At 55.5% G+C, this 23,679-nt stretch overlaps 1 protein-coding gene across 2 annotated transcripts in view; it reads left to right on the top strand.

Moving 5' to 3' along the window:
- The window catches only part of AGAP3 (ArfGAP with GTPase domain, ankyrin repeat and PH domain 3), a 94,333-nt gene that overhangs the window by 31,151 nt on the left and 39,503 nt on the right, over positions 1-23,679 (top strand). For both annotated transcript variants that reach the window (XM_063121560.1, XM_063121567.1), the window contains exons 2-7: positions 13,040-13,098; positions 15,589-15,676; positions 17,876-17,961; positions 18,619-18,760; positions 22,864-22,998; positions 23,468-23,595. In XM_063121560.1, coding sequence (XP_062977630.1) covers positions 13,040-13,098; positions 15,589-15,676; positions 17,876-17,961; positions 18,619-18,760; positions 22,864-22,998; positions 23,468-23,595 — 638 coding nt within the window. The remainder of the gene's footprint in view (positions 1-13,039; positions 13,099-15,588; positions 15,677-17,875; positions 17,962-18,618; positions 18,761-22,863; positions 22,999-23,467; positions 23,596-23,679) is intronic.

Raw genomic sequence — 23,679 nt, 5'->3', positions numbered from 1 at the left:
TGGTAGAGGATTTTTTTGTGCTGGCTCTGTATTGGGATTTACAGGTATTGCCAAATCTTTTGTTCCCTACACCCAAGGAATATTGTTTTATAGCCATCTAACGAATATGAATGAACGAATGGACTTGATGGCCTTATAGGCCCCTTCCAACTCTACTGTTCTATGGTTCTATAACTGAATTCACTCACTCTGGTAGGCTGAGCAGTTGTGAATGGGGTCTGTGGTGGAGTTTTACACCCTGCACCTCTGCTTGTGTCACTCTGACTAAGACCCGGCTCAGAGAGTGCCTTCCCTGGCCAACATGCACGTATTCCTGCTTGCACAAATGTCCACCTGGGTATGTTACCTCTGAGCAAGGGCTTTGTGCAGGCCAGGGTGGGTTATGTATGAGCTGAGTGGAGGGCCACTTCCGGGCCTTCTGGTGGGCAAGAAATCCTAGAATAGTAGAGTTGGAAGGGGCCTCTAAGACCATCGAGTCCAACCCTCTGCTCAATGCAGGGATCCACCCTAAAGCATCCCTGATAGATTGCTCTTCCAGCTGCCTCTTGAAGGCCTCAAGGGCGGGAGAGCCCACAACCTCCCTATTATTATTATTATTATTATTATTATTATTATTTATTTATATAGCACCATCAATGTACATGGGTTCCATTGTCTTACTGCTCTAACAGTCAGAAAGTTTTTCCTGGGGCCCATTGGTGAGCCCTCAAACCCCTACGCTAGTGCGGGGTTTGCAGGTGAGGAGGAGGGGCTAACGTGGGTGGCCACGCCTCCTTGCATCCCAGGTTTTGTGTTTTAGTGTTTTTTGGGCTTCTCCACATGCCAGAGAAATGTGGAGGCAGGCCAGCAGCCACTGGCCCACCCCCTACCTGGGCAGATGGCAATCAATCAGGGTTTGCTATATGCCCAGACACACCTCCAAAGCAGCTCCGGAACAACTTAAGTCCCCGACATAAATCCCTGCAATGGCTCCTCAATGGCTGTTGTGTCATATGAATGACCTGCTGCCACTGTGGATCCACCTTGGGGCTTTCCTGTCCTCAAGGCAGCCCCCTTATGTCCAGCCGGAATCTGGCTTCCTGTTTCTTGAGCCCGTTATTCCGTGTCCTGCACTCTGGGAGGATCGAGAAGAGATCCTGGCCCTCCTCTGTGTGACAACCTTTAAAGTCCTTGAAGAGTGCTGTCATGTCTCCCCTCAGTCTTCTCTTCTCCAGGCTAAATGGGCCCAAATGTCCTGCATCTGGCATCGCTGCCTGATCTGGCTGTGGATTCCCAGCATGTGCAAAGCGGGTGAAGTGCGTGAGGAGTCCCTGTGGTTACCTTACATTCACATTGCCTGGAATCCACCTCCTACATGGGTCGACAGCTGGTTGGCCGCTGTGTGAACAGACTGCTGGACTAGATGGATCCTGGGTCTGATCCAGCATCAGGGCTCTTCTGATGTTCTAATGAAAATGTGTGTGGGCCGTCCTTCTTGCTGGAGGCTGCCTCAGTCGAATGCCTTAGAGTGGAAGCCTTTCTCCCAGGAGAAGTCCGGGTTTTGCATCAGTCCCCTCCTGGACCGGGAGCGCCTTCCCCCCACATGCCCCTGCTGCTGGCACACAGCCAGGGAACGCAGAGCACCTGTGCTGCAGCCCGAAGGTCAGGAGCGTGGGAAGTTCCCCTGTGCTGAGTTGGGACCCCCTGGCTCCACCTGGCCCAGGATCCAGGAAAGATTTCTCTCTCACCCTACCTGGAGGTGCTGCAGGGGATGAAAGTGAGGACCATGGGGGCGCAAAGCTCAGGCCCAGCCTAATCCACCATCTCTCCCCGCCTCTCTGTCTGCTAATAACTTTGCCTCTTTTTTCAATGCTAAAATCCAAACTATTCGCTCTGATCTGGCCAGCTCTGCTCCTCTTCCAGTTCCTGTTCCTCATCTGTCTGTTCCTCCTGCAAATTTCTCTGCGTTTCCTTCGGTCTCAGCTGATGAACTGTCTACAATACTGCGCTCTTCGAAGCCCTCCACTTGTTCTCGTGATCCGATTCCTTCTCGTGTCTTTATTAATCTTATCCCTGCTATCCTCCCTTCCTTGCTTCATATTATTAATTTTTCTCTGTCCTCTGGTTCATTTCCTTCTGCTTTTAAACATGCTACAGTCTCTCCTATTCTCAAGAAACCTACTCTTGATAGGCTATCTCTGTCTAACTACCGACCTGTCTCTTTGTTGCCGTTTGTTTCAAAGATCCTGGAGCGTGTGGTCTACTCTCGTTGTCTTGATTTTCTTTCTAGTAACTCTGCTCTGGATCCTTTTCAATCTGGATTCCGTCCTTTGCATTCCACCGAAACAGCCCTTACTAAGATTACCAATGATCTTCTTACTGCCAAGTCTAAAGGCCACTACTCCGTTCTTATTCTCCTTGATCTAACTGCAGACTTTGACACGGTTGATCATGATCTTCTTTTAGATTCCCTTCATGACCTTGGATTTTGTGGCTCTGTCTATAACTGGTTTGCCTCCTATCTAGCAGGTCGCTCTTTCAGCGTGTTGGCTAATGGCAGCTCATCTTCTTCTTTTCCCCTTTCAGTAGGGGTTCCGCAAGGCTCGGTGCTTGGTCCGTTGTTGTTTTCTTTATACATGTTGCCCTTGGGTAATCTTATTCAATCTCATGGCCTCCAATATCATCTGTATGCCGATGATACACAATTATATCTTTCATCTCCGGATCTTTCTCCTGATGTTCACGATCGTATCTCGGCATGTCTTTCAGATATCTCAGCTTGGTTGCTTCATCGTCGTTTGAAACTTAATATGGCAAAGACTGAATTGCTTGTTTTTCCTCCTAAACCTTCTCCTCATCTCTCATTCTCTCTTACTGTCAATGATGTTACACTTACTCCAGTCAAGGAAGCTCGTAGTCTTGGCTTTATATTTGATTCCTCGCTCTCCTTTATTCCTCATATTGAGACAGTAGCTAAATCCTGTCGTTTTTTCCTGTATAATATTGCCAAGATTCGATCATTTTTGTCTGTCTCTTCTGCCAAGACTCTTGTTCATGCATTGGTTATTTCTCGGTTGGACTACTGCAACCTTCTTCTCACTGGCCTTCCTTCTTCTCACATCAGTCCGTTGGTTTCTGTTCACCACTCTGCTGCTAAGATCATCTTCTTGGCTCGCCGCTCTGACCATGTAACTCCACTTCTGAAATCTCTTCATTGGCTTCCAATTCACTTCAGAATCCAATATAAACTTCTCCTGTTGACCTACAAAGCTTTTCACTGTCTAGCTCCTTCCTATCTCTCCTCTCTCATCTCACACTATCGCCCCGCTCGTGCTCTTCGCTCCTCTGATGCCATGTTTCTTGCCTGCCCAAGGGTGTCTACTTCCCTTGCTTGGCTTCGTCCATTTTCGTCCATTTATTAGATTGTAAGCCTATGCGGCAGGGTCTTGCTATTTACTGTGTTATCTGTACAGCACCATGTACATTGATGGTGCTATATAAATAAATAATAATAATAATAATAATTTTATTAGAATGTAAGCCTATGCGGCAGGGTTTTGCTATTTTATTGTTTTACTCTGTATAGCACCATGTACGTTGATGGTGCTATATAAATAAATAATAATAATAATAATAATAATAATAAAATGGGGGGGGCTGTCATGTGACCAGGACTGGTCATTCCAGGTAGATGCAAACCAGGCTCATCTGCTCCTCTAAGGAAGGTGCAGGATGGATGAGTGTTGCCGGGGAGATTCCAGCCACGTCAAGGCCATCCCACTCTAGAAAGCCATGAAACCCAGTGGGACAGGCGGGCGGCACCCTTCTCTACTTCCCTTGCTCGGCTTCGTCCATTTTCTTCTGCTGCCCCTTATGCCTGGAACGCTCTTCCAGAACATTTGAGAACTACAAGTTCAACCGCAGCTTTTAAAGCTCAGCTAAAAACTTTTCTTTTTCCTAAAGCTTTTAAAACCTGATTTTGTTCTGACTTTTATACTGTTAGTTTTACTCTACCCTGTGCCTGTTTGGTGCATTCTCTTCCCCTTCTTATTGTTTTATTATGATTTTATTAGAATGTAAGCCTATGCGGCAGGGTCTTGCTATTTACTGTTTTACTCTGTACAGCACCATGTAAATTGATGGTGCTATATAAATAAATAAATAATAATAATAATAAAAGGGTCAGGGCTAGATCTCACCAGGGGACCCGGTCTGGTCGATTGCAGCTTCCCAAGGGCTCCTGGATGGGCCTTGACTGTCCAGCAGAGGGCGGTGCTGCTGCTTGAAGGAAGAAGCCCTCCTGGTTTGGCCTAGCAAGCATGGGAGGGGGGCGACTGCGAATCGGGGGGGGGGGGGAGGCTGTCCTGGCCGGGAAGGAAGCCCTCTGGACGGGGAAGGGGCAACTGCGGCTCCCTGTCCGATTCTCCGCCCCTCCTTTCAGGAGCCGCAAAATGAGTTTGCGTTGGTGGCCGTGGGGTGGGGGCGACTCCTTGCCGCCTTCTTAACCTGGCGGGGCGGAGAGCTGCGCGGCCCCCGCAGTCTCGGCCCCGCGGCCGTGTCGTGGGCGAGGCCGCTCTGAGCGCGGCTGGTGCTGAGCCTCCGCTCCCAGGAGGGCGGGACCCGCGCCAGGCTTTGCGAGGCGCCGCGAGGCCAGGTCCGGGCATGTCGGCCGGCTGACGAGGCGGCGCGCGAGGGAAGGCAAGGCAGGGCAGGGCAAGGCAAGGCAAGGCAAGGCAAGGCAAGGTGCAGCCAGCCAGCGGGCGAGAGTCGTCGGCTGGCCGTGGCGATGCCCCCCTCCGTCGGCGATGGCGGCGGCGCGCTGGCGCTGGCGTGAGGCGGGCCGCCCCTCGCGGGCCGGCCCCCGGCGGGCCGTGAGCGTGTGCGAGTCGCTGGACCTGCAGGGGGTGCCGGCCGTGCGGGCGGCGCTGCAGGCGGCCGAGCGGCAGCAGCAGCGGCCCAAGAGCCTCTGCTCGCTGGGCAACGGGCTGGCCCAGAGCCCCCCGGGCGCCGCCCCCCGGGCCCCCGCCCGCGCCCGCAGCGGCTGGCTGGACTTCCTGCGCCGCCGCTCGCCCCGCCGGCCCGACGAGGAGGACGAGGACGCCGCGGCGGCCCCGCGCCCGGCCCGCGCCGCCGCTCCCCCGCGCCCCGAGGCGGCGCCGCCGCCTTCGTGCTCGTCGTCGTCCTCCTCGGAAGGGGCCGGCGAGGGCGGCGGGGGCTTCGTGCGAGGCGGCGCCGTGTGGGGCAGCCGGCGCTGGGCGCTCTTCGGCGGCCGGGCCGACGCGGGCGCCCGCCAGACGCTCAGCCGGCTGCGCAAGAGCTTCAGCTTCCGCCTGCGCCGAGGCCACGAGCTGCGCCGCTCCGGCTCGGCCGCGCTGCTGCGCCCGGCGCGCCTCCGCACCCGCAGCGAGGGCGACGCCGCCTCGCTGCACGCCTTCCCCAGCAAGCGGGACCTGCTCTACCCGGACGCGGCGGCCGCGCGGCACCGGGCGCGCCAGGACAGCGGCGGCGGCGGCGGCTTCTGGAGGCTGATCACCAGCCGCCTGCGGCGTCGCGAGCGCGGCGACGGCCGCTCCTTCAACCTGCTGGAGCCCGCTCGGGGCAGCGCCGGCGCCTCTTTGTGGAGCCGCCACGGGGCCGAGCCTGTCCTGGTGTCCGTGGGCAGCGGCGGGAGCAGGCGCGGGCCGCCCGGTAAGAACCGTCCTGACCGGAGCTGTCTACTGGCGGGGGGGGGGGCGCGGGGGGAGCAAGGCCTGCCCGCCTGCCTGCCTGCGTCTCGCCCCAAGCGCTGCGGGCCTGCAGCCGCCTCCTCGCCCTCGCTGTCGCCGCGCGCTTCCCGCTGGGGATCCTTCGCCCTGGCGAGAACTTTGTGCGGAAGGGGGCGGCGGCTGCTCCCCCGAGTTCCTAAAGGGGATTGGGGGAGGAAGGGGGGCCGCGATCCAGCCGGCCACTGGGGTGGGGTGTTTAGGTGCAGGCCTTGAAGGGCAACGTCGGCCTTGGCTGGGGGCGTTTGGGGCGTGGGGGGGGGGGCTGAGCCCCGTGGTGGTGAAGGAGAATTTCAGTCTGGTGTCAGAGCCCCTGGGCTGCTCTGGGGAGGCAGCCCTGGACATGGGCTCTGTGCCCAGGAGCTTCCTTGGCTCACGTGGGGCAGGGGGGGTTTCCCACTTTGAAGGCGGGGTGGATGGGCACACTTTTTGCAAGTAGAGCTCCATCCTAAGCACAATGTCAGACTTGGGAGTGGGGTGTGTGTGTGTGTGTGTGTGTGTGTGTGTGTGTGTGTGATGGCGGTGGCAACTGGTGCCAGGGACCAGCTTTGTGAAGGAGAAGCCAGGCTGGATGCCAGCTGAGGTCATTAGGGATGCTGTGGGTAGGACTAGGCGGGGGGGGCACCTAGGTGGTTGCCCCTGTTGCCTCTTGCAGCTTTGCAGGGCTGTCTAGTACAGTATTCCCCCTCCCCACCCCTCTGTCCAATCTCTGGTTTCTCACAGATCAAGCCCGGACCAGTAGTAGGCGGCTGTTCAGATGACACACTAAGCCACAGTTAGGCTGCTAACCATTTTGCAGCAAATGGCTAGTGAGCGTGTTTAAACTGTGGTTATGTAGCCACCAAGGTTAGAAATGGTTCACACTATATGCTAAACCATAACATTTAGCTCAAAATGCTTCACTATCGTGGCTTAGCGGGCCGTCTGAACAGGGTTCCTGTGTTTGCATAGCTCAAGCAAGCGAGTCAAAGACCTTGGCGCAAGCCCAGGAAGGCCTAGCCCCCGGACTGCAGGTGGGCAGTGCTCATGGCCCAGGAATGTGGGTGTGCCAGTCTCTCTCCCCCCCCCCCCCAGCTCCCTGGGCTCTTTAGATCTCTTGCTGTGCTGGAAAGAGCAGCAGGCCGTGCTCACCAGAGCTCCGTGCATGGGCTGATCCTCCACGCTCTCTAGGGTTCACTGCTGGTGCAGAGGCTCCCTCCCTCCCCTGCTGCCCTTTTCTTCATGGGAGGCTAGCCTCATCACAAAGGAATACTAGGATTTCAGAGCACAGCCAAAGAACACAAGGAATGGTCTGACAAAGAAAAGAAAAAAGGCTAAAGTAAACTTTTATTTCACCATTTAAGAAGACAGCAGTTCAGTTAATAAATAATACAAAACTCTTAAATATATTGATTCAATTATCAGAAAATTTGCCAATATAAGACAAGAGCTAAGGCTATGTGGTTAGGCCTCATCTGGTTAGGCCTCGTTTTGAGTATTGCGTCCAGTTCTGGGCTCCACAATTCAAGAAGGACGCAGACAAGCTGGAGCATGTTCAGAGGAGGGCAACCAGGATGATCAGGGGTCTGGAAACAAAGCCCTATGAAGAGAGACTGAAAGAACTGAGCATGTTTAGCCTTGAGAAGAGAAGATGGAGGGGAGACATAGCACTCTTCAAATACTTAAAAGTTATCACACAGAGGATCTCTTCTCGATCCTCCCAGAGTGCAGGACACAGAATGACGGGCTCAAGTTAAAGGAAGCCAGATTCCAGCTGGACATCAGGAAAAGCGTCCTGACTGTTAGAGCAGTATGACAATGGAACCAGTTACCTAGGGAGGTTGTGGGCTCTCCCACTCTAGAGGCCTTCAAGAGGCAGCTGGACAGCCATCTGTCAGGGATGCTTTAGAGTGGATTCCTGCATTGAACAGGGGGTTGGACTCGATGGCCTTGTAGGCCCCTTCCAACTCTGCTATTCTATGATTCTATGTCTTTTGGCTAAAGCTCCAACAAGCCAGGAAGCTAGAAGCTCAGGCTGATGCCTTAACAGGCGTGCCCTGGGAATGCTGTCTCGCCCTCCCCAGGCACCCCACACCTTTCCTTAGCCTTTGAGGCCCCAATCCAGATGGGGGGGATGGAGGGCCTGCTGGGCCCAGCGAAGTTGCCCCACGTTATCCTGGGCCTGGCCTGGCTTTGGGAGCATCCGAGGCTTGCTGTATTGCTAGGGGAATCCTCCTGTGAGTTGACTCATGCTAGTTCATTGCTTATAAGCAAGCATAATTTCTGGCCTTCCATAGGGTCATCAGTGATTAGGGGCACGTCTATTAAGGCATCAGCCTAAGCTTACCAGTTTCACGGCTTTATAGAGCTTGGTCTTAAACTGGCAGATTTTTTATTGTTGAATTGCCCTTGTTTTTAAAAAGGATATTTAACGCTACAGTGTTTTGAAAAAAGTAAACTAAAAAACAAAACACAAATAACTTGTTAACTGAGAGTGTGCAGATATGTCCCTGTATGTTTAGAATAGCTTACTTCTGAGTAAGCCGGCACAGGATTCTACCATAGCCTTTTCCTTTTCCTCCCTCTTTTCATCAATGAGAGGGCTGCCCTCAGCTTCACTCTTTCTTACCTCTGTTGACAGTTCTCCGCTATCCCTCCCCCACAGTCAGAATGCTGGCAAGAACACTGGGATTCAAAACATTGGCGTGTACTGGCAGCATTTTAGCTTCAGAGTGACACTGAACATGCCCAATGTAACTTTGCCAGCAGTTGCAGCCACAGGCTTTCATAAGGCAGAAAAACCTTGGTAACTTTTAAAGTGCTGCTCAGAATTTCACCAAAACAGTGAGAGGCACACCTCCTTGACAAGCCTGAATAAAGTACATCAGAAGATTTCCCCAGTATTAGAAAGCAATATATAGTGTGCCAAAGCTACAGCTTGGAGTAAAAAATACAAATGTGTCCGTTTTCAACACATTTAGCTTCCTGCACCTGTGGCAATTTTTATTGTGTTGGTTTGAAGTTTTGCACAATTGTAGATCTTACTGGATAGATTATGAAGTTTTCATTTTTTAGCTCAATAGGTGTCATTTTTCTAAGCAGTAGAAATTTGAGGCTTATAATGGCAGAATTATTATTATTATTATTTTGCAAGTTGCCCTAACTGAAGGGGCACTCTTGTGCCTCCATCTAAAAGGAGAAGGGAATGATAATATGCAGCCTATATTTCAGCCAAATATATCTTCACCCCAGCAGTGGGTGTTCGGACGTGAGCGGAGACAAAGCTACCCTGGAGCCAGCAGAGGCCAAAAGGAGAACTCTGCACCACCGACCGATCAGTACTGGGATAGCAGCAGCTGGCCTTTATTTATTTGTTTATATAGCATCGTCAATGTACATGGTGCTGTACATCGTAAAAGAATAAAACAGCAACACCCTGCCACATAGGCTTACATTGCTCAGAGGCAGAAGATGTGGAGGCAGCCACCATGGGTCTTGTGCCACACGGGCTGGTAGCCTTAGTGGTAGGAGCCCGTGGTGGGGGGAGAGGGGGCGTTCCCAAGGCCCTCCGTGAAACGGTTGATTTCTAGGCTCAGCCAGACACCAGGCAGGTCTCCTGGGATGTAGAAGAGAACCAGTGTGGGTATCTAGGGGTTGGCTGGTGGGGTGGTGATGACCCCCGTCCCTCACACCAGGCCTGTTCTGCTGGCCAAGGGCGGCCTGCTGCCTTGGACAGTGTATGGCCACAGGAGCAAAGGCTTCTGGGTTCCTGAGCTTGGGGTTGGTTCAGATATAGGGTGGTTTCCCATGGCAACTGGCCTAACATAATTAACTGCCTGTGAGCTAGAAGGCTCCAGTTGACTGGTCAGGAAGCAAATAGAACTTGGGTGGGGTCTTGTGGATGGAGGGGGTCCCGAGGGTATCTCCCCATCCTTACTGGCCTCTGAAGCCTGGACGTGGCCTCGGGGTTTAAAATGGGGCAGGTGTTCTAGTCCTGTGAGGTTTAATGGGTCAATTGGATGCATTTGCATGTATTTGCATATTCTGAAATGCCCCCAGTGTTGGGCCAGCACCCCCCCCCCCTGGCCATCTTTGGGCTCTAGAATCTGCCTTGTCCCAGCCAGCTTCTTTGTCTGCTCATCCCGGTCCCCAGCGTGGCCTACTCTTGCAGGCTCCAGGCTCTCTGGCAGAGCGGGGTCGGTCCCATCACCTGCTGCTCCCTGATCGTTTGAACTGGGGAGGAGACCCAATGTTGAAGCTGGGTTTCCTGCATGTAAAGCTACTGAGCCACAGGCCCTCTCCAAAATGGCTGCACCAGCTGCTTTTGACATGAATTGTGGCAGGAAAATAACGGGGGGGGGGCAGCTTTCGCTGGGCATAAATCCCCCAACTTATTCCTTCACCTGCAGGTTTCTAGCAATGGGTTGCAGAGCTTTAAGGCGCAGCGCAGCATGGCTCCCCACTCCCAGAGAAGCTGCTGTTAGTGGGGGTGCCCTTCCTGTGCCACTGTTGGAGACTCTGCACCAGCTTCCTTTGGGGTGAGGGCAGCCAGGCCATCAGGGCTCTGCTAAGCAACGGGGGCTCCAAATCCCGGCGGCATGATGTGATGTGGTGGGCATCATCCCTGTCTCCGGAGCCCTCCTGTGGACTTCCTGTGGTGACAGCCGTGGGCTTGTGTGGCAGGAGATTGGAGGTGTGGGAAACCCCTCCCCTTCCCTAAAGCCGCCTGAATGAGGGCTCCTAAGACGGGGCCTTTTTTGTGGTGTCACCCTAGTTGTGGAATGCCTCTCCTGAGGGGCTTGCCTGGCATCGGTGCAGAAAGAAGATCTCTTTATTCTTCCAAAAATTCTGTTTTTTTTTTTTTTAAAAAAAACCTACCGGTATGTTAGTGCATTTTAAAATCTTTTGCTGCTGCTGCTGGCTTACACTTTGGTTTTTACTTTATTTTATTCTGCAGTTTTACATTTTTAGGTTTTGTTACATTTTATTTTGGTTTCAAGTTTTGTTTTGCAGCTTTGGCTATTGATGGTATAGATTCATAAAATAGTAGAGTTGGAAGGGTCATGTAAGGTCATCCAGTCCAACCCCCTGCTCAATGCAGGAATCCACCTCAAAGAGTTCCTGAGAGGGGGCTGCCCAGCTGTCCATTGAAGGCCTCTAGGGTGGGAGAGCCCACCACCTCCCTAGGTCATGGGTTCCTAGAAATGTAGCAAATGAAGAAAGTAATAAACAATAGATAAATTAATGAATCCAGGAACAAGAGGCGGAGGTGGTTATGGAGGTGGAGAGAAACCATCAGGGCGTGTCAAGGTGAGGCTCAGCCTCAGGGCTCTCCTGGGCTCCATTTCCTCGCCCTTCCTCCTCTGCTGGGATTTTGCACTTGCACCCCACCCCGCCCCCCACCCCCTGGGCAGGCCTCCTGCGGCCTTTCACGCCTTCCAACTTCATCTTGGAGGCAGGTTGGGCCTCTTTCCAACGAGGCTGTGAGGTGTGTGTTGGGGGGAATGTGGTGCGTCTGCGTCTGCTGCAGTGGACTAGCTCGGCCTGTCTAGGCAGGGCTGGGGTGGGGCAGGAGCAGAGCCGAGCAGAGCAGCCCTCCCCGCTCCCCCCCTGATTTGACCCGGGCATGCATGTTGGGTGTGGTCCCACACAGACTGGAGGGTGGTGGTGGTGGGGAGATGTTGGATCCCAAGATGCCTCCAAGGCTGAGCAGCGAGGGCAGGGAGAAGCCAGCGATGGTGCGGAATTGTGGGCTGGGCAGAGAGGTGGGAGCGGGTCTCCCCTCTAACAGAGCTTCTGGGCTGCTGTGTGTTGGAGGCGCTGCTCTCCCACCGGGCCCCATGATGCTGGAAGGGGCTCCCTTTGGGAAGATCGGGGTGGGGGCATCTCTTGGATGAGCTTCTCTCTCTCTCTCTCTCTCTCTCTCTCTCTCTCTCTGGAGGATCCTTTGGCTCTAGCGGGGCTGATGGTGAATATCCCCCCCACCCCGCCTGTGGTGTCCACATCCTCCTTTCTGCCGCTGGAGGCGGTGGGTGGGGATGACAACAGAGAGGCTTCTGCCTCAGAAGAGGCCCGGATGACCCGGACCCGTCTAACCGGTTTGGGTGGGGTCCCCACAGGCTCCGAGCCATCCCAGCCGCCTGCCTCCCTGGTCTGGCGCAGCCAGGAGCTGCAAGGCCTGGGTGGGTGTGCCGGTGGGGCCTCTGTGTGTGTGTGTGCGCATCACTGACCCCCTGCTCCCCAGAACTGCTCACTATGACCAGGAATTCCAACACGTTCCTTGGTGGCCTGGGCAGGGGCTTTAAGGAGGGCTGCCCAGGCTCAGCCCTCCCAGGTGCTCCAGGAGGAGGCCGGGACAGATGGGCCTGAAAGCCAGGTGGGCCTGCAGCCGCGCTAGGATCGCTGGGAACCAGAAAGGCCCCCTCTGGTCAACGGGGCCAGAGTTCTTCTGAAACACGCGTGGAAACATGTCTGCGAAACAGCAGGATTTTATATTTCCAGAACGGGACAGACGGACAGACAGGCAAACAGACACACTCCCCCTTTCCGGTTCCCAGCAATCCCAGCGGCAGCTCCATGTCCGCCTGCAAGCAGCACGTGGCCTCATGCTGAGGCTGCCTGCTTCATGCCGTCTTGGGACTCTGAACACGCGGGGACGGTCACTTTACCGTCAGGTCAGCTTCTCCCCCCTTCCCCCAACCTGGGTTTTGTAACAACTCACCCAATGAAAGGGTCTGGAGACCTCGAAAGCACGTGCACGTTTTTTGGTGATCTTTTGGTTGGTCTGGTCAAGGCATTGGAATTTTATGTTTATGTATTTATTTGTATGGCACCTTTTAGGGCAGAGCTCTGTGCGAGGCGCTTACGTAATCATGACACGTGATATACGCATCAGAAACAAGAAAGCCCAGACCATAAGACGGCTGCGTCATAAGTGCTTCTCTGTCTCCGCTACTCTGCCACTGTTCTGCGCGAGAAGGAGCTCTGGCTGGCACGGGGTGGGGTGGGGTCGGGGGGGAGGGGGGAAGAAAGGCCCTGGGGGGGAGAGCTGTGCGTGGACAAAGCGCCATCTCAGGGGGAGCCGGGCCTTCATGGCCAGGTCCTTCCCGGTCTTTGCAGGGAGGGGCCTTCCTCTCCTCCTGTGGCCCTTGCAAAGACCGGCCTTTGGCTCTGCTGCTGTCCGAGCAAATATGGTGGACGAGCTTCATCTCTCCCCCCTCCTTCTGGCCACGTGGGCCACTCTGGTGGGCGTTCCTGAGCACGGCCTGTTTGGTTCATGGTGGCCACTCAAGTCTCTCTCTCTCTCTCTCTGTCTGCAGATTCCTTTGTGAACAGCCAGGAGTGGACCCTGAGCCGGTCAGTGCCGGAGCTGAAGGTGGTGAGTAGCTCTCGGTGTGCGTGCGCCCTGCCCCCCTACCCCCCACCTTCATTTGCATGGCCTGGCCCTCTCCCCCTGTCAGACCCAAGTTGGGGGCTGATATGCCTGTGATGAGCCCCCTCCAGCGTTGCTCGACTCTCAATCAGACACGCCCCGTTCACATGTGGTCCTGGGCCACGGGAGGGGGCTGGACAGCTGGGTGCGCGTCTGCACCCAGCGCAGGCCAGAGGTGGGGCTCCCTGCTGAGACGCAGCCCCTGCCCTCCTCCTGCCCTGTGCTTCTATCAGGGCTGCAGCACTGGGCCTGAGCCTGCAGGCCGCCCATCAATGGGTGCCGAGCCAGGGAGGGGTGGGGCCCGCACCATCCCACCGAAGGTGAGGGGCCCGTGGGAACTCCGCTCCTCTCTCTGGATGCCTTCTGCTCTTTGGCAGCTCTGTGGGAGAGCGGGTCTTCCCAGCCCTGCCGCTGTGCACATCCTTCTGAGGGCTTCCCCCGTGTGACCTTGCCGGCCAGCTTGACAGAGGGGAGGGGGCTCAGCCAAGGGACCCCCTCCCCACGTTTCTCTTGGGCTAGGAAGAAGCGCGTTGTTCTGTGGAGGCACAGAAAGGGATCTCTCTCCCCAACCCAAGCGATGCCTGGCAAACCCCGGGCATGAGCTGCTGGGATCCCAGGGACGCCAGGGGGGATCCGGAGAGCAGCAGCGCCCGGCTTATCTGGACCAGAATCCCCAAACCTCTGGGAGAGGAGTTTAACCCTTTCCTTGGCCCTTGGGGCTCTCTGTCTGCCTGGCAAGGCAAAGAGCGCCACCTTCTGGAGCACTGCAGGGCAGCTGTCGGCTGGCTCCCCCCCCCCCCCCGGTTTCCATCGAGAAGGGCGCAGCTGGGCGGAGGTGGGCTTGATGTGCCAGGAGCCTGACTCTGGAGGAGGAGGGGGGTCATCCACTGAGCCTGCGGCCCCAGAGCCCCCCCCCCAAGCACCATTAGCTGCCAGAGGGAGCAGCAGCAGCAGTCTAGTAAGCCCCGTGTGAGTCTGAGGCGGTTGAAGGGGGCAGCGCTCCTTGAGCCTGAACGTGGCCCACGGCCATCTTTGGTCTTGGGAGGATGATTGACCTGCCAGTGACCACTGCGAGCGCTCAGCGGTGTGGCGTGGCTGGGGAAGGCCCTAGGTGGATGGGTGCCGTGGCTTCGGGAGGAGAGGCTGCCTGGGCCATCCTTTGATCTGGTGCTGCAGGGGGTGGGGGGTGGGCTTTGGAGAGGCTTGCCGGGGGTGGGGTGGGGCATCAGCTCCTCTTGGCTCGTGGCTGTCAGCAGAGGCTGCCGGCTACGGCTCTGTCTTCACCCTCCGAGGCCGAGGGGAGCCGGGCTCAAGGCTTCCTGGAGGCTCTTTGCCAGAGCCCAGGTGGCGAGGTCAGAGTGACGCTGCAGTGGGAGGGGAGAGCACTCTGCACATGCTTTTCTCCCCCTGCCCCCACCCTTATACATGTTCAGTGGCTGCAACTGGGCCCTCTTCTCCCAGCAAGCCCATCCAGACGACTTCGCACAGGCCCCAGCGCTGATTGCAGGCCAGGCTCCCCGTGCAGAGTTGGGGGGTCCTCTTTCATGCTGTGGCAGAAGCTGGATCCCCCCCCCCCCACAGGCACACATCGTCTGCCATAGCAGCAGGTGCGGGCTGCCTTCTCTGAGCCTCTTCTCGCACCTTGCTGCGCATGCGTTCACAGAGGCACTGGATTGGGGCCTGCTCGCTGGCACACGTGTCTTCAGTGCGCGTACTGAGAGCCCCATGCAGAGAGAGCCCGGCTCCCCCACCGCCTTGCAACCAGGCGCCAGCCCTGCCTGGACGTCCCGCCAGCAGATGCTATTCCGGCTGGGCTGGAGGCTCTGGGCCGCGCCAACTGCACCTTGGTAAAGCTCCGACTGTCAGGACTGGTGGGCAGCAGGGCGTCTCTTCCCAAGGGGAGGCAGTTTCAACAACTTGAGTTTTGATCCCTGCCGTGTTAGCTGAGGGGGTCCAGTGAAGAGGCAGCCTAGTTGAGGAGTGATGTGGGTCTCCCTTTAGTACGCCTGCAATTTGCCCTTGCAGCTGGTATTTGCACCTCCCCCCCCCTCCCCCCTCCCCTCCAGTTTCTGTTCCATAGGAAACACCTGATCATCCAAATGTGGGGTCTTTAAGTCAAGCCAGGCTCAACGAGTGGAATTGGGGAATGTCTATGGCCCACAAGCCAAACCTGGCTGTCGTGTTTCCTCAGATGGCCACGTCCCTTTACCCTGCCCCCTCCCGACCACTGACCATGGAGCGGGGTTTCCTGGCTTTTGTGCCATTCTGACCCCCCATCCTGAAAGGTGGAAACACCTCCCCTGAGGCTGAGCCGCCAGTAGGAAGAGCCTGGAGCAATGCTCTGCCAGGCAGGTGCGGTATCTGGGCTCCAGCTGGACTGTGGCACCTGGGCTGGGCAGGAGCAGGGGGGCGCTCAGCCTGGCCTTTGTGTTGCAGGGCATTGTGGGCAACCTGTCCAGTGGGAAGTCGGCCTTGGTGCATCGCTACCTGACGGGCACCTACGTGCAGGAGGAGTCCCCGGAAGGTGAGCGCTGGGACCGTGGAGGGAGGGGCTGGCTGCCGAGCATGGAGGAATGGCCGTGGGTTGTCCGCGGGTGAGAAGGCCGAGGTACCAGCATTGAACACTGGCGTGGCATCGCTGGCATGGCCGCACGGCGCTGCTGTCCCAGTGCAGGTCTCTCTGCTGCGCCCGTCTGTTAGTGGTGGCGGTGGCAGCACAACTTCTCTTGCACACTCTGGTCTGATCTGTCCAGGTCAGCCAAGGGTGAGAAGAAGCAGGCGGGCATGTTTGCCAGGCGGGCATGATGGGCACAGAATCCCAACAACCCTCTCCCTCTAGGCAAGGCTCCTCTCTTCCTTGGGGAGTGTTCCTCCCTCCCTCCCTCCCCTGTTCAACTGCAGGTGTCAGGTGCTTCCGGGCAAAGGCAGACCAGAACTACCTGGCTGAAGCCTCCGTTCCTGCCCAGAGGAGCCCAGCTCCGAAATGAACTGTTCAAAGCACGCAGGAGTCGTGCCTTGACAACTTCCCCAAACTTGGCCCGGTTATTGGCGCTGCAGCTTTGCCTCTGGATTGAGTCCTGCCCGTCTTTGGCGTTCCACAGGGCGTTCATTGAAATCTTGGGATCCTTTTATTGGCTCTGGCGTCCCCAAGAAGTAGGGCACCCTCTGGCTGGTTAGGAAGGGTGCCGCCCGCCTGTCCCACTGGGTTTCATGGCTTTCTAGAGTGGGATGGCCTTGACGTGGCTGGAATCTCCCCGGCAACACTCATCCATCCTGCACCTTCCTTAGAGGAGCAGATGAGCCTGGTTTCAGAAGTGGAGTAACATGGTCAGAGCGGCGAGCCAAGAAGATGATCTTAGCAGCAAAGTGGTGAACAGAAACCAACGGATTGATGTGAGAAGAAGGAAGGCCAGTGAGAAGAAGGTTGCAGTAGTCCAACCGAGAAATAACCAATGCATGAACAAGAGTCTTGGCAGAAGAGACAGACAAAAATGATCGAATCCTGGCAATATTATACAGGAAAAAACGACAGGATTTAGCTACTGCCTCAATATGAGGAATAAAGGAGAGCGAGGAATCAAATATAAAGCCAAGACTACGAGCTTCCTTGACTGGAGTAAGTGTAACATCATTGACAGTAAGAGAGAATGAGAGATGAGGAGAAGGTTTAGGAGGAAAAACAAGCAATTCAGTCTTTGCCATATTGAGTTTCAAACGACGATGAAGCAGCCAAGCTGAGATATCTGAAAGACATGCCGAGATACGATCGTGAACATCAGGAGAAAGATCCGGAGATGAAAGATATAATTGTGTATCATCAGCATACAGATGATATTTCTGCATCAGAAGAGCCTTGAAGCTGGATCAGACCCAAGGGGGCCTCCCCGGTCCAGCGTTCCGTTCCCCATGGGATGCTCACAAGCAGCACACAACACAAGAGCCCCCACCCCACCCCACTTGTGTTCCCAGCAACTGGTAGTGATAGGTGTGCCCCCTCTATCCTGGAGGTAACAGGCAGCCCTCATGGCTAGGAGTACTTGATCTCCTCCTCCTCCTCCGTGAATTGCTCCAAATTGGTACCCGCATTGCACCCTTGGTCTCTGCAGCCTTCGTTCTCATCGATGTTCTGAGTTGCTGCTAAGCAAGAATTTTTGTCTGGTTGCCACCTTTGGCTTTCTGTGCTGCTGTGTCCTTTTCAGCCACGTAGCTGGGCTTAAAGCCCTCCTGACTGGAGGCTCCTGAAGGGGCCCTTTCTGGCACTGGCACGGGGCTGCAAGAGGTGTTGTCTGGCTGCTGGGGGATCTCTAGTAGCCAGGGTGGGATGGGAGAGATGCTGAGGGGCCCTCTGGCCAAAGGGGCAGGGCTGGTGGTGGCAACAGGCACTGCGAGGAGGGATGATTGGGATTCGTTGCCTGAGGGGTGTGGGTCCAGGGGAGGGTGCCGTTAGGTCTCAGGCCCCCCATCCTTCACATAGACAGAGAGCCTGAGGCTGAGGATGTGACTTCTCCCTGGCAGAGCTGGTGGGATCCAAACTCTCGTCTCCCAGATCCGAGCCAGGGCTCTGTCTTTGTTGTGTGGGTGTGGGTGGGTCTTCTGGCACAGGTGAGGGGTGGGTGGGTAATGCACAGGGATGGCGCCTTGCCTGGAAGATGACTCTCCAGCACTCGTGGTCTGTGGCCTTGCTCAGCCTCTTTCTTCCCCCCCTCACTGGATGCATCTCCAGGTGGGCGATTCAAGAAGGAGATCGTTGTGGACGGCCAGAGTTACCTGTTGCTGATTCGTGATGAAGGGGGGCCTCCTGAGCTGCAGGTAAGACCTGCGCCCCTTTCCTGAGCTCCCCTTCCAAGCAAGAGCAAGGCTTTTTTATGGGGGGCCAGGGCTGCCCCGGCTGTTGGCCACATTCAGCCAGCGCTCTCTGGGGTGGGGTGGGGTGGGGTGGGGTGGGGAGGGGAGGGAGGGAGGGGTCTTGGTCAGGCCCCCTTGTGCCTGTGGGGAGCTGTGATGGGTGGCCCAGCGGGAGAGGTTGTGGCGAGCAAGGCTTTGTGCCCTGGGGCTGGGAGTCCTTGGATGTGGGAATCTGGTTCCACACAAGCCTTCGGAGACGGCCGTGTCTTTTGGTGGCCCTTCCCTGCAGGCCCTTTGCCTGGCCAGTCTCCTACAGATTCTGGGATGGATGATCTGTGCTTCACCCAGGTCATTCAGAAATCCCAGAATGGGCCTGTTTCAAGCACTAGAAATGGTGCGGCTTCAGAGGCGCTGACAGGGCTACCGAAGCCACGTCTGCCCACGACAGGAGCAGGCAAGCCACAAATGGAGCCAATGGGTTCCGTCGAGAAGCCACGTGCCTGTGTGGAAGCCGTCTCCTTCCCAGGCAGCCCGGCTCATGAGGCGCCTGGCCCGAGGCAGCCCCGGGGTTCCCCCAGCTGTCCAGGCGGCCCTGACCTCTTGCCGCCTTCTCCCCTCCAGTTTGCGGCCTGGGTGGATGCCGTGGTCTTTGTCTTCAGCTTGGAGGATGAGATCAGCTTCCAAACGGTCTACAACTACTACCTGCGCCTCTGCAGCTACCGCAACACCTCCGAGGTGCCCATGGTGCTGGTGGGCACGCAAGGTGAGTGGGGGCTGGGGGCTGTGACCGTCGGCCCCCTCCCCACCCCTGTGGCAGTGGGTGAATTTATTGATTGGTTTATTTACTTACTGCATTTCTATACTGCCCCAATAGCTGAAGCTGTCTGGGCGGTTCACAAAAGTTAAAACCGTCAGACACAAATCAAAGTATAAAACAACCAATGTAAAAACACAGCTAGAGTAAAACTGGGCAGCAATAGAGAGATTTATAGTCATTTAAAGTATTTATTTATTTATTTATTTAATTAATTACATTTGTATACCGCCCCACAGCCGAAGCTCTCTGGGCAGTTTACAACAATTAAAAATAGTAATCATTAAAAGTATACAAAAAAAAAAAAAAAAAACCAACCATAAAAACAGTATAAAAACAACAACAGTATCCATTTAAAAACAACAATTCTGGGGTCCATTAAAAACAAACTTAATGTTGTTAAATTCTGTTAAAGTACAGATTTAAAACAGCAAGGTTAAAAGACTACGATGATAAACTGTTAAAATACTGAGAAAATAAGAAGAACCTGGCGTTGAAAAGAGTATAATGTAGGTGCCAGGCGAACCTCTCTGGGGAGCTCATTCCACAGCTGGGGTGCACAGCAGAGAAGGCCCTGCTCCTGGTAGCCACCTGGCTCACTTCCTTTGGCAAGGGCTCACGGAGAAGGGCCCCTGAGGATGATCTTAGGGTCTGGGAAGGCACATATGGGAGGAGGCGTTCTTTCAGATAACCTGGCCCCAAGCTACTCAGGGCTTTGTATGTTAATACCAGCACTTTGAATCGGTCCTAGACCTGGACTGGAAGCCAGTGAAGCTGAGAAAGGACTGGCGTGATGTGGTCTCACTGGCCGGTCCCTGTTAGCAATCATGCTGCCCTGTTTTGTACCATTTTTAAAGTTTCCAGACCATTTTCAAAGGCAGACCCACGTATAACGCATTGCAGTAATCTAGACGAGAGGTTATCAGAGCATGGATCACTGTAGCTAGGCTACCTCTGTCCAGATAAGGGCGCAGTTGGTGTATCAGCCTAAGCTGATAAAAGGTGCTCCTTGCCACTGAGACCACCTGCGCCTCAAGTGACAGTTCTGATCCAGGAGCACCCCCAAACTACAGACCCGATCCTTTAGGGAGAGTGCAACTCCGTCCAGGACAGGGCAAACATCACCTTGCCGGACAGATGAACCACCTGCAAATAGTACCTCCGTCTTGTCTGGATTGAATCTCAGTTTGTTGGCCCTCATCCCGTCCATTACTGTACCCAGGCACTGATTCAGAACAGCCACTGCCTCACCTGGGTTTGATGAAAAGGAGAGGTAGAGCTGGGCGTCATCTGCATATTGATGACACCTCAATCCACATCTCCGGATAACCTCCCCCAGCAGTTTCATGTAAATACTGAACAGCATAGAGGATAAAATAGAGCCCAGTGGAACCCCATGGCCTAAATGCCACGGCACAGAGCAATAATCCCCCAGAACCACCTTCTGGAATCGGCCATCCAAGTAGGAGCGGAACCACTGCAACACAGTGCCTCCCAGCCTAGACAACCTATCCAGAAGGATACCAGGGTTGATGGTATTGAAAGCCGCTGAGAAGTCCAGGAGAACCAACAGGGTCGCACTCCCCCTGTCCCTCTCCCGGCAATGGTCATCCCACAGGGCGACCAAGGCAGTTTCCGTTCCAAAACCAGGCCTGAAGCCCAATTGAAATGCATCTAGATAATCCGTTTCATTCAAGAGTGCCTCACGCTCAAGCACCTTGCCTAGGAAGGGGCTATTACCCACCTGCCTGTAATTGTTAACGTCCTCCAGGTCCAGGTTAAGCTTCTTCAAGAGTGGTCTGATTACCGCCTCTTTTAAAGAGGCCGCCACCACTCCCTCTCTCAGGGAGGCATTCACAACCTCCTGGACCCTGCTGGCGATCCCCTCCTCATTTGAGGTAATGAGCCATGAGGGGCAAGGAGCAAGTACACAGGTGGTTGGCCGGACTTGGCCAAGCACCTTGTCCACATCCTCAGGCCTCAGTAACTGAAACTCATCCAACAAAACTGGCCCAGACGGGGCACTGAATGCCTCTACTTGTGGAGCTGCATTCAGCGTTGTGTCCAATTCATGATGAATCTGAGCGACTGGTTAGGCCTCTTCTAGAGTATTGCGTCCAGTTCTGGGCTCCACAATTCAAGAAGGACTCAGACAAGCTGGAGCGTGTTGAGAGGAGGGCAACCAGGATGATCAGGGGTCTGGAAACAAAGCCCTATGAAGAGAGACTGAAAGAACTGGGCATGTTGAGCCTGGAGAAGAGAAGCTGGAGGGGAGACATGAGAGCACTCTTCAAATACTTGAGAGGTTGTCTCACAGAGGAGGGCCAGGATCTCTTCTTGATCCTCCCGGAGTGCAGGACACGGAATAACGGGCTCAAGTTAAAAGAAGCCAGATTCCAGCTGGACATCAGGAAAAACTTCCTGACTGTTAGAGCAGTACGACATTGGAACCAGTTACCTAGGGAGGTTGTGGGCTCTCCCACACTAGAGACCTTCAAGAGGCAGCTGGACAACCCTCTGTCAGGGATGCTTTAGGATGGATTCCTGCATGGAGCAGGGGGTTGGACTCGATGGCCTTGTAGGCCCCTTCCAACTCTGCGATTCTATGATTCTATGACTGTATCTTCAAAGTGCTATCAGCGCAGTGTGCTAGCAAGGGTCCCATTGCTTCTCGCCCTGGCCCAGAACGTAGCAGGGCCACAAATGGGAAGGGCAGGTGTGTGGGTGCCGTGGAATTGGGAAGCCCCCTGATGGTGGTGGTGGTGGTGGGGAAGCAACAGCTGCCCCCCCGGGTGTTTTTGCCTAATAATAATAATAATAATAATAATAATAATAATAATAATAATAATAATATTTCTTACCCGCCTCTCCACTTGGATCAAGGTGGGGAACAACAATGAATATAAAACACATTAAAAACTGATTAAAAACATAGCATACATGATTAAAACATCCTTAAAACATCCTAAAAGCATTATACAATTTCAATTGATAGACCTGCCGGAATACATCAGTCTTTATTGCTTTTTTAAATTCTAAAAGACTGTCGAGTTGCTGAATCTCCTCCGGCCGGCCCTTCCACAGTCTGGGAGCAGCAGAAGAAAAAGTCCTTTGGGTAATACCCGTCAGCCCAGTTTTTGCTGGCTGGAGTAGATTCTTCCCAGAGGACCTGAGTGTGTGGGGCGGATTGTACGGGAGAAGGTGATCCCGCAGGTAGCCTGGACCCAAACCACATAGGGCTTTAAAGCTAATAACCAACACTTCATACTTTGCCTGGAAACTAATTGGCAGCCAGTGAAGAGATTTTAAAACTGGTGTTAGCCAGCATTGCCAATGGCAAATGCTGGTGATGGGAGTTATAGTCCAAAACTCTCAGCACACGTGGGAGGGCCACACACTCCTCTCCTCTCCACACCCCCATCGCACCCCCATTGCAAGTCCGACTTTTCCCTGTGTCTGGACTTGCATCCTGTGTGATAGAGGCCTTGCTTTGCATGCAGGCAAAAGCCCAAAAAACAGTTTGGGGGTGTGTGGAAATAAGGGGCCAAAATTCTTGCCACACGTCCCATGGAGGGGCTGCAGGACGCAGTGTGTCCTTTGGGGAGCGGGAGGAGAGGACATGGAAGGGAGCGTCCTGCCAGAGGGTACGGCTGGAGCTCAGGGCCAGGAGTGTTTTGTGGGAGAACCCAGTTGTGGCACTGACACTGGTCTGCTTGGGTGGGGGTCCGCAGAGTGCCCCTTTGCTTCAAGCCACAGCCAGAGGCCGGCTTCCGCTGAGAACTGCCTCCCTGTCCCCCCTCCACCCAGGCAAAGGCCTCTGAGGGCCCAGCTGCGCACCCGCACCCACGCCAGCCAAGGGGGCGGGGGGGGGGGGGTTCTCCGTCCCACCATTCACTCCGTGGAGGCCGGGTCTAGTTGGCAGCTGCGCAGGGCTCCGAGTGCCGTGGCGCCTGGGCCTCTCGGCACCGCGTGGCACAAGGCTGTGATGCCCTCGTCAGCTTGGGGGCAGCAGGAGGGCCTCGGGCTCCTCTAATGCCCTCCCTTGACCGCAGATGCCATCAGCGCCACCAACCCCCGGGTGATTGACGACTCGCGCGCCAGGAAGCTCTCCAATGACTTGAAGCGCTGCACCTACTATGAGACCTGTGCCACGTACGGGCTGAACGTGGAGCGGGTCTTCCAGGACGGTAAGTCTGGGGGGGCGCGGTGCCTCCCCAGGCCACAGGAGCACAGCCCATCAGCCTGTGCCTGCGCTCTGGGTGCGGAGGCCAGCCCAGCAGACCCATCCCCTTTTCCAAAAGCCACGGAGGGCAGCTTCGGAGGCTGAGCGCGCATCGCACCAAGGGTGCCTTTTGAACGGCCCCGTGCCCCTCCACACCTCTGCCGTGGCTCAGCGCCCCCGCACACAAGCTGCCCTGTTCCGTGCCTTTCCAGTTCACTGGTCCAGTTTTTGAGGTGTGGGGGGGAGAGATGAGAAGCCCCCGATGTGCCCCCCTGCTCCATGCGCACCGAGTGCAGCTGTGCCAGGGGCATGAGGCGTCCCTTTCGCCGCGGTTTCCCCCTGAAGGTACAGCGCAGCCTCTGGCGAAGTGCCTCCCCCCACCCCCCGGTGTGGTGGCCTGGCAGCCCCCGTGAACTCCTCCTGCTCTTTCCCAGTGGCCCAGAAAGTGGTGGCCTTGCGCAAGAAGCAACAGCTGTCCATCGGCCCCTGCAAGTCGCTGCCCAACTCCCCCAGCCACTCCTCCGTCTCGGCCGCTTCCATTCCCTCCGTGCACATCAACCAGGTAGGCGGGGCGGGGGGGGGAGGCTGGGGCGGGGCGGGGGTCTTTGGCGCTTCTTGCAAAGGGGCCCAGAGGATGCCGGAGAGG

The sequence above is a fragment of the Elgaria multicarinata genome, chromosome 1 (genome assembly GCF_023053635.1).
Source record: "Elgaria multicarinata webbii isolate HBS135686 ecotype San Diego chromosome 1, rElgMul1.1.pri, whole genome shotgun sequence".
Lineage (NCBI taxonomy): Eukaryota > Metazoa > Chordata > Lepidosauria > Squamata > Anguidae > Elgaria > Elgaria multicarinata.
Note: the sequence above shows the minus strand (reverse complement) of the source record. Positions and strands in the feature narration are given on the sequence as shown.